Raw genomic sequence first — 9,927 nt, forward strand, 5'->3', positions numbered from 1 at the left:
TTCTTATTTTCTTTAGGAGAATTGTGTGTTGAGAAAGTGCAGTTCAGAGGCATTTATGTGTGCAAGCACCACAAGTCAACTGAGACAGACCTGGAGCCAGGACTTTTAATCCCTGCTCTATCACCTCCTTGAGGGTACCGGAATGAGCCCTTTCCCTTCTGGATTTTGCTCTTCCCATTTACAAAATAAACAGCCTGGGACCCTCCAGGATTAGTGCCTAGGAGTCCAGGGCAGGGAGGCTGCTTCTTGCCCTGTCATCTGGTCAGGGCCGGGGCAGCTCTCCTCAGAGAGCCAATCCCCCACCACTCAGCCACCTTGCTCTCTCTGAGGAGCGCCCAGAGGGACTGCTGTGCCACAGGGGGCTCCGGCAGATGTCTTCCAGCCTGTTCTGAATGGTGTCCTGCAGCTCCTCATCATCCAGCAAGACTGCTGCTGCCAGGGCCAGCAGGAAGTACTCAGTGGCATCGTGGGCATCCTAACCACATGGTATAGGGACAAAGAAGAGACAACATTAACAAATATTTCCAGGAGACATTGGGAAGGTAGTGCTGGGCTTTTGTCTACACAATATACTTTCCCATTTCCTTTCCCTGGTTCTTTAGGGGATCTCCTCTCCATTCCACTGTGGGCCCTGAGGGTTTGTTAATCATACTGCTCTCCTTCCCAGGCCCAAGGGTAGCACCTTCCTTACTCAGTGTTAGCCAATCATGAATCAGTGTCACCTTGGGCACAGTGGCCCAACCTGGCCAAACTCAAACATTTCCTAGGACTTTTCAGCGTGATTACCAGGGAAAGGGGTTTCTCATCCTTTTAGATGTGATTTTTGAGCCTGCCAGTAGCGGAAGGAGAATGAGACCAACAAATAAGAAGTAGAAATACACAGAGTCAAGAGATACAGTGAGAGGTGTAGAAATCCATGACATGTGAGTGCCAGGATCTAAAACAACCTCAAACTGAATCTATATCTGAAATTCTAGCTACTTGAGCCAATAAATTGCCTTATTACATAAACTAGTTTGAGTTCAGTTTTTCCCCTTGCAATCGATAGAATCCTTGGTTGATACAATCAGATCCCATAGACTTTGTCCCTGAACCACTACTGAGAGCCATGGGCAGACACAAGAAGGCCAGGGAGTTATTTCAGTGCCTCCATATCCCTCCTTACATGGCAGGGATGAGGAACAGATGCCTCTTTGGGTGACATTCAAAAAGGGATGTCTGGTTCTTATTAACACTCACAAGTCAATAATTAATTCAGACCAGAAACAAAGTCTGGCAAATAAAAACAGCAGAGCTGCCCTGAGGGTCCCTGGGGGCCAAACACAGGAATGACTCAGAAGCCACTGCATTAAGGAATTAAGGGTTGTGCTGGAGAGGACAAGGACCCCTGGCAAAGAGAAGCCAAAGCCTGGTTCAAAAGTCATAGTTGCAATAGAAAATTGCAGTCCAGCCACACAGTTGTAGGAGTGACTGAAAAAATAAGAAGTGCTAGATTCAACTCTAGCAATGCAAGCAAAAGAATCAGGGTGAGGGCCTCATTATCTCAAGCATATTAAATGTACCCAAATTTCCCATCAAATACAGCTTATATGACTTTATAAGTAGTGAGTTACAGTTAACTAGTTGGCTTGTCACCTTTTGTGCACATACAGTTAAGATTTATTACTTTTGATTTTAATGTTTGGGCTGATACAGGCATACCTTGTTTTAGACAAACATACTTTGCTTTATTGCGCTTCACAGATAGTGCATTTTTTTTTTTTTTTACAAATTGAAGATGTGTAGCAACCTTGCATTAAGCAAGTCTATCAGCACCATTGTTCCACACCATGCATTCACTTCATGTCTCTGTGTCACATTTTGGTAATTCTCACAATGTTTTAAGCTTTTTCATAATGCTATTGTACCGTAATGGACTACAGTATGGTGTAAAGATAACTTTTATATGCACTGGGAAACCAAAAAATTTGTGTGACTTGCTTTATTACAATATTCACTTGATTGCAGTGGTCTGGAACTGAATCCATACTATCTCCAAGGTATGCCTGTAACTCTTTTGTTTTGGGGGCTCGTATTTTCATAGGCCCTTGAGGTATCTGATGGATAAAGTAGCCTCGGAAATCACAGCAAAGCCAAGGCAAAGAGCAGCTATTATGTGTCTCCTCAGCAGAGACAGAAGCAACAACTTCCAGGTCTCCAGAGGGGCTAAGTGGAAGAGCCATTGTGTTTCAAGTGGAGCGACTTCTTATCTATGGGACAAAAGTCCTCACCTTAGCTCTTTGGGTGCCTTTGACCCTACCCTGAAGGCTGTGGTCACCATTGGGTGGGTCAAGAAAAGAATATGATTGGATTATAGCTCTCATGCAGTCTTGGAAGCCAAGTCTTTACCTTCAGCTGGTAGAAGGTGAGTCGGCCCAGGCGATAATACACCTTGGCATAATACAGGGCCTCCTTGGGGCTCTGAAGCCAGGGTGGACAGAGGGACAGAGTCTTCAGGTAGCAGTCCTCTGCCATCTCGTACATGTGAAGGGTATAGTATACCGTAGCCAGGCGGTGAAAGGCCACCAGCTCCTGCCTCTGATCTCCTAAGAAAAGGAAGACTAAGAAACAGATTCTGTAGCCAACACTTTGCATCATTCATTCTGTAAAATTTCTGAAGTTCTGCTAGGTGTCAGAGACTGTGCTTAGGGCTAGGAATATGAAACAGAAGCAGCTTCTACCTCATGAAACATATTGTCTCAATAACACAGCCATTTCTTAATAAATAAATGCACAACAAATATAAACTTGTATCTGTGATAAGAGTTACAAAAGAAAATATGGGCCTCTAAGAGTGATTAATTTGGGTATTTGTTCTGGTCAAGGTTTTCTCAGAAGATTCCCTAAAGAAAACTTTCTCCTTATGGCAGATGTTCCTATAATCCAAGATTCTAGAAAATAACAACTTTCCAAATTGCAAGATCTTCTTGATCAAGTAACTAAGAATAAGAATTCCTTATAATGAATGGTTCTGTAGAACAAATGTCTTCTCCACATAAAGTATCTCTCTGTAGCAAACATGCCAACTGCATTTAGAGTTCTCTTGGGCCATCACCAATAGCAGTTATCTTCTAGCTCCTTTGTAATCCCTGGATGGTGTAAATACTTAAGGCACTCAGGTTCTAACTGGAAGACTGGAAGTTCAAGTTCACCCATAGGTACATTGGAAGAAAGGCCTGGTAATCTAATTATAAAAAATCAACCAATTGAAAACTCTATGGAATTCTACTCTGATATCATGGAGGCACTATGAGTCAGAGTCAACATGAAGACTAGAGTTTTTTGTTTTGTTTTCTTTATTGTTGTTTTTTCCAGATCCTCTACTGGTTCAAAGTCTCAGATAAGTTGCGGAGAAATCACCCCACTCACTTTTAAACTATGCTTCAGAACATTGGTTTCTAATGGGTCTATGACCTATTTTGTTTTAGTGGATTTTTTTCTTTTAATACCTAACTAAACCCCTTTAATACAAAATGATCTTGTACACAAACAACGGCTTCCAATCTTGCCTTTGGAATGTTTGCAAGGTGCACTGTTTGATGCCATCTAAAAGCATTGTGTTTAAGTTTCATAAGGCCAAAAGCCAAAGTTGAAAGAAAAAGTCCAAGGGAGAGAAAAATTTTCTGACATGGAAAAATCTAGCTAGGAGAAATGCATGCTTAAAGGGTGTATGTAGCCTCCTTTCAGCTTCTGTTCATGGAGGGGAAGAGAATGCTGCGGGAGCTACCTGGGGCAGCCTAAGACCTTTACTGAGATTAGCAGACATATGGCTCAGAAAGTTTTCCTGCAGTAAAGGAAAAGTTAGGGAAAGGAGAGACACTTTAAAGTTAAATTAGATGCAATGAAGTCCAATGCCATCCACATCTGACACCTTTGAAAATGCCCAGAAGTCCCTTCTAGAATCACTATAGAAAATTCCACATCCTCCTCTAATCAAACCTGCTTTTTCTTAAACACCAATACTTGAAATTAGGTGTTTTTTGTTTTGTTTTGTTTTTTGTTGTTGTTTTCCATTCTGCTATTTTTCTTCTTTAATGACTTACATTGTTTTCCACTAGCTTTTGTTGTAAATGCATGCTATGTTGTGAGTTAAGTTAACGTTCCTAGCCTGGAACTTGACCTTCATTTACATTTTGATTCCATGGGAAAATATGCTTTTGACTCACAACCACCCAATTGAAAAATATGAGCAGAAGCCTTTTGTAATGGGTATATTCCCTACTCATACAATAAAATACCATTTACCCTAAGCAAAACTATTACTTTACTATACCAACTATAATATAATAATCAGAATGAAACAAGTTACACTTACCAAAGACAATTTATGCGTCAAGCACTGTGCTATGTCCTTTGCATGGATAATCATTAGTCTTCATAGCAACTGCATGAGGTAGGTGCTATTTTTAATCTCAATTTGCCACTGACAAACTTGAGGCTAAGAGAAGTTAAACAGTTCCTGTAAGGTCTTCCTGCTGATGACATTGGGCCTGAGATTAAAACTCAAGCTGTCTGATTTTAGAGCTTATGCTATTATTGCTTTGTTGTCTATCTTTTACTAACTAACTAACAAGATACCGTTGAGTCAATTCCAACTCATGGCAACTCCATGTGTGTCAGAGCAGAAATGTATGCTACAAGGTTTCGCATGGCTGATTTTTCAGTAGATCACAAAGCCTTTCTTCTGAAGTGACTCTGAGTGGATGCTAACCTCCAGTCTTATGCTTAGCAGCCAAATGTGTTAACCACTGGAACCATCAGGGGTCGACTTGCCCATGTCTAGATAGTGTTTAACCTTCCCATTCACAGAATCACCTCTCATTCATAGGACCACCTACCTGTGACTGTGCTGAGTCTGGCAGCTAAGGTGGCAAATTCCAACGCTTTCTCATAGCCTTCAAGGCTGATCTGCAGCTCAGTCAACTTGTTGAAAATCCGGAGCTCAGTTCTGACTGCCTTCATCCTCCTTGCTAAAGGAACAGCCCCAGCCTGAGAACAGAGGCACAGGGCACTTGAATTAATCTAGCTAAGGACCACTGATAGATACTGCTGCACCCCAGGAAAATTACTGAGGGGAGAAGGGATTATGGGAATTAGAGTGAACTAAATTGAAGTGGGGAGGACCCTGTTTCCATGCATGCATTTTCTCAACTGGCTCTCCTGATCCCTGCCCTTTGTTGCTTTGCCCAGATCTCAGATGTGGAAGAGGTAGAGGTCAACAGGTCCAACCATATCTCCTAAAATTGAGGAAAATGAGAGCAGGAAAGGGGAGGTGACTTTTTTCCAACATTACCTCCCAGTTATGAGCTCCATGGCACCCACTGTGCTAGTCTATAAAGTACATACATGGAAGACATGCAAAGGGCTTAACCTAGTCTCTGAACATGCTCAATAAATTATCATTTCTATTATTTTATTATTATACGGTTTTAGGACTGTCTCTTTATCTCTTTGAGGCTTATTTTTCTTATCTATTAAATGCATATGAGAACAAGCACCTCAAGAGCCAAGGACTTGTTTCTTGTTCTCCTCTGTCTCCCACCTCTAGATTGATCCCTGACACATATTGGGTGCTTAATAAACATTTGGAGACTGAATAAAGAAATGAAAAAAAAAAACAATGAATGAATGAGTGAATGAATTAATTAATATCTGAATAAATGAAATTTTAGGATCAAGTAAGATAATGAGGTTTTCCAAATTTCACTCAGATTTGAACAAAAATAGTAATTTTTGGTATAGCTCTTTAACACCTGGACATCTATTTAGTAACTATTACTTCTTAAATTAACTTCCTTTTATTATCTTGCCTCATCCTAAGCAATAATATCTGTGAAATCATATTAGATGAGTTATTATTATATTTTAAAATTTTTAATATCTTTTAATACATAGTTAATAAAAATGTAAAGAATGTTCAACCATGTGCCACTTTAAGTCATCTCCTATACCACCTGTGGTACATGAGAAACACTCTGGGAGACACCAAAGTTACCACAAACTGTTAAATACATCCATTCAAGAGGTATAATTATTACGGTGTAATTCCAGCTGTCAGTGAAGTCTTTCCTGTTGCTCTGATGCTGAACAGGTTTCAGTGGAGCTTCCAGACTAAGATGGTCTAGGCCGATCTACTTCTGAAAATTGTTGTTGTTAGCCGGGGAAAACTCTATGATCGCAATGGTCCAGTCCACAACCAATCATGGGGGATGGCCCAGAACTCAGCAAAATTTTGTTCCACTTTGCATGGGGTCACCGTGACAGGGCAACTAACAACAATGAATGCCAGCAAGTATAATTTATCAAGCCTGAGAGTGACTGAGTTTATCAGATCCTTCTCTGAGAGCCTCCTAGAGAGAAGAGTAGAGAGACCATGTGGACATTGGACAAAGAGGGAGAGAAAAAGAAATACCAGTCAGGAAGGGGAAAGAAGATCCCAGACTAAGTCCACTATGGTCTTACCAGACCTAGCTCAATGCATTGTGTAGCCCATGACTTACTCGATAATACTCCACTGCACGATGCCTGTTGCGGGTTCCATTGAAGAACACATCACCAGCTTCTTCATAGAGTTTGAGAGCCAGGGAGGGCTCATCTGACTTCAGGGCTGTTTGGATGGCTGCCTGGGGTGGGAATAGAGAAGCTATCAAAGGCAGAGAGAAAAGTTTTCAAACCTCCACAGGACTGGCAGTAGCAAGATCCTGACCACCTAGTTTAACTCTCTGCTAAAGTCTCCCACATCTTGAATCATCTTTCACACTCCTAAGGCTAGTAAGAAATGTTAGAGATTTTCTGATCAGGGTTTTCCTCATCGTGGTATGAAAGATGACTTTTGGTGATACAAGATGATTTTCAGTAGTATGTAGACAAACATTTACCATTTAATAGTTAAGTATTTATTTTAATGTGTATCATGAATTGAATTGTATTCTCCAAAAATATGTGTCAACTTGGCTAGGCCATGATGCCCAGTGGTTTGTCAGTTATGTGATGATGTAATCATCCCTCATGATGTCATCTGATATGATCTGTCAATCAGTTGTAAGGAGATTAGGGTAGGATGAAATCAGTTCATAGCCCTGATCTGATGTAAGGGAAGTTTCTGTGGGATATGGCCGACATCACATTTTATCTTACAAGATGGAAGCAAGCAGAGAAGAGGGAGCTCATTACCACCATGAAAGAAGAGCTAGGAGCAGAGTGCATCCTTTGGACCCAAGGTCCCTGTGTTGGGAAGTTCCCAGACCCAGAGTGTGGAAGTCTGAAGTGGAAGGCTGAAAGGGGCCCCTCACTGAACTTTACAGAACTTTAACAGACTAGCAGGCATAATTAAAGTAGACATTTGTCATAGTGACTAACTTGCTATTTCCCTTCTTTTTGCTTTCTTTTAAGTAAATAGAATACCCAACCTCTTTACAGATGCTGAGTCTGGGATAATCAGAGAAAAGAAGAACAAAGACATTCCTGGCAGTCCAAGGGATATTCAACCCCCTTCTCATTTCCCTATGTAATCATATTTACCCCTTTCCTTGAGGAGACAGACATTTTAGAGAAGTGATTTTGTTTCCTTGGGTATCGATACTCAATAAACATTTTGGCTTCCCCCTTCAACCTTTTGTGATCATTAGTTCTTCATGAGAGGGGGTAAAGACCTTGTTCTCCCCCAACAAGAGGAAGACTGATGCCATGGCACATAGAGATCTCCAAGGATGAATCCATCCATTGTGGTATTTCTGTTATAGCAGTACTAAATAACTAAAACAATGCATTTCAGTGTGTGTAGGGAGAACAGTACATCAAAATTTTTATTTCAGATAGGACTGTTTAAGATAAAGCTAAGCTTAACAAGCTACATTGATTGGCAGTTGAGTCAAAGAAAATAAGTAAAAAATGGTACAGAAAGTGTGTGTTTAGGGAAAATCTATGAATTTCATGTGTACATGATTGAAGTTGGGAAAAAGAGTGATCTAGTCCAACAGCTACATTTTCCAGATGGGGAAAATGAAGATCAGAAAGAATAAGAACCTTTCCTACCTCATACCAAGAGTTGTTGTTGTTGTTGTTATTTGCCGTCGAGTCAGCCCCGACTCATAGCGACCCCTCCATGGGTTTCCAAGGCAGTATCACTATGGAAGTAGGATTGCCCAACTTTCCTTTCGAGGAGTGGCTGGTGGGTTTGAACCACCAGCCTTCTGGTTAGAAGTCAAGTGCCTTAGGCACTATGCTACCAGAGCTACCAAGAGTTAGTGGACAATAAATACCCTTCTCCTGCCCCATTACCTCTTTGTCTCTAGAAGCTATTTCATATTCCATCTAAACAAAATGTGACAAGGAAGCTGAAGGTAAAGAATGCACCACTGCACAACCTCTAATACAATCACAGGACCTCAGAGAGCCTCAGGTAGGAAAATGATCAGCCTCAATAGCAACGATCCTGAAGAACAACATCTCTGTGGTAGCCTGTGGTTGAGTGACACCAGGACCAGTTGTGGTCAATGAACATCTAATGGCAGGTGTAAATACCTCCGGTTATTATTACTGAATATGTGGTTGCATGGAGGGTGAGGCAGTGAGAGGAAATCTTGGAGTCAGGAGACTCTGCCATCAGTGCAATGCTCAACCCAAAAACCCCTCTGCCATTAAGTGAATTCTGACTCATAGTGACCCCCCCATAGGGTTTTCAAAGCTGTAAATCTTCACAGATGTAGATTACCTCATCTTTCTCCCATAGAGTGGCTGGTGGGTTTGAACTGTCAACCTACCAGTTAGCAGCCAAATGCCTTGCCCACTACAACCAGAGCTCCTTAATAGACTGTGGTATAACATAAGCATAAATTTTATATGCACTTGGAAACCTAAAAACTTGTGTGACGAGTTCCAGTAAGATGGCAGAATATGCAGAAAGACTGCACAGAAGCTCTTCAACAAAGAAAAGGGGAACCAATTAACAGATACAGAGGATAATCCTGGACCCCTGAGCCTTGAAGGGAAGGATATAGGGGATCTCTTGTAACATAGTGCCTAAGGCACTTGACTGCTAACCAGAGTGCTGGTGGTTCAAACCCACCAGCCACTCCTCAGAAGGAAGATGGGGCAATCTACTTCCATAGTGATACTGCCTCAGAAACCCAAGAAGGGATCTCAGTGAGTTGGGTCTGACTTGATGGCACATAACAACAACAACAAACTCCAGCTAGCAGAATTTGCATGAAAATACCAAAAAAGGAGACATACGGAGCTGTAGTCTAGCAGTAATCCTGATGGCACAGACAGCTTGGATATTGATGAGTGGTCGTAGGACCTAAGAATTAACTTAAACTTTGACCCTGCTAGCCAGGGACTATACAGAGGACTGATCTGGTGGTTGGGGAATAAAAAGGGAAGAAGCAAAGAGGAAGGTGGGCTGAGTTGTGGACTTTTGTCTGTTCAGAGGGTGCAGCCATTTTGAAAGTTTACAAGTGGCTTGACTATTTTTGATATTTAAAGCAACAGCATTCTCCCAGATTCCAGGGACTCAAGAACAGGCTCCACTTGATGGGAACCCCAAGGAATCCCAGACCCAGATGACTGGAAAGGTGCAACATTGCCCTTGTTACTCTTATACCCCACACCCTCTTGGTGAACAGATGTGCAGCCATCCCTCACTCCCACACACTTTCTGGGCTGGCAGGAATTCCATCCTTGTCTGTGAGCTAGGATGGAGCCTGGGCACCCTGCCCCTCCCTGCACCAATTTTGTTTTCTTTTTTCTGTTTTTCATTTTGTTTGTTTTTGTCTGTTTTAAAACTATTATTATTATTATTACATTTGTCCTTTTTACTATTACTCTTTATTCTTCCGCTCCCAGGTTCTAGTTTTCAGCTTTTGTTCTTTACCCTGTTCCTCACTG

General features: G+C 41.6%; 1 protein-coding gene across 1 annotated transcript in view; it reads right to left on the reverse strand.

The window, feature by feature from the left end:
• Window positions 1-283: 283 nt before the first annotated feature.
• Window positions 284-9,927, reverse strand: part of SH3TC2 (SH3 domain and tetratricopeptide repeats 2) — a 122,650-nt gene continuing 113,006 nt past the window's right edge. The window contains exons 14-17 of the mRNA XM_007943588.2: window positions 6,540-6,662; window positions 4,878-5,028; window positions 2,389-2,585; window positions 284-475 (exon numbers count right to left, since the gene is read on the reverse strand). Coding sequence (XP_007941779.1) covers window positions 284-475; window positions 2,389-2,585; window positions 4,878-5,028; window positions 6,540-6,662 — 663 coding nt within the window. The remainder of the gene's footprint in view (window positions 476-2,388; window positions 2,586-4,877; window positions 5,029-6,539; window positions 6,663-9,927) is intronic.

Source organism: Orycteropus afer, unplaced genomic scaffold (assembly GCF_000298275.1).
Source record: "Orycteropus afer afer isolate SDZICR_OR568_19922 unplaced genomic scaffold, OryAfe1.0 scaffold00110, whole genome shotgun sequence".
Classification (NCBI taxonomy): Eukaryota; Metazoa; Chordata; class Mammalia; order Tubulidentata; family Orycteropodidae; genus Orycteropus; species Orycteropus afer.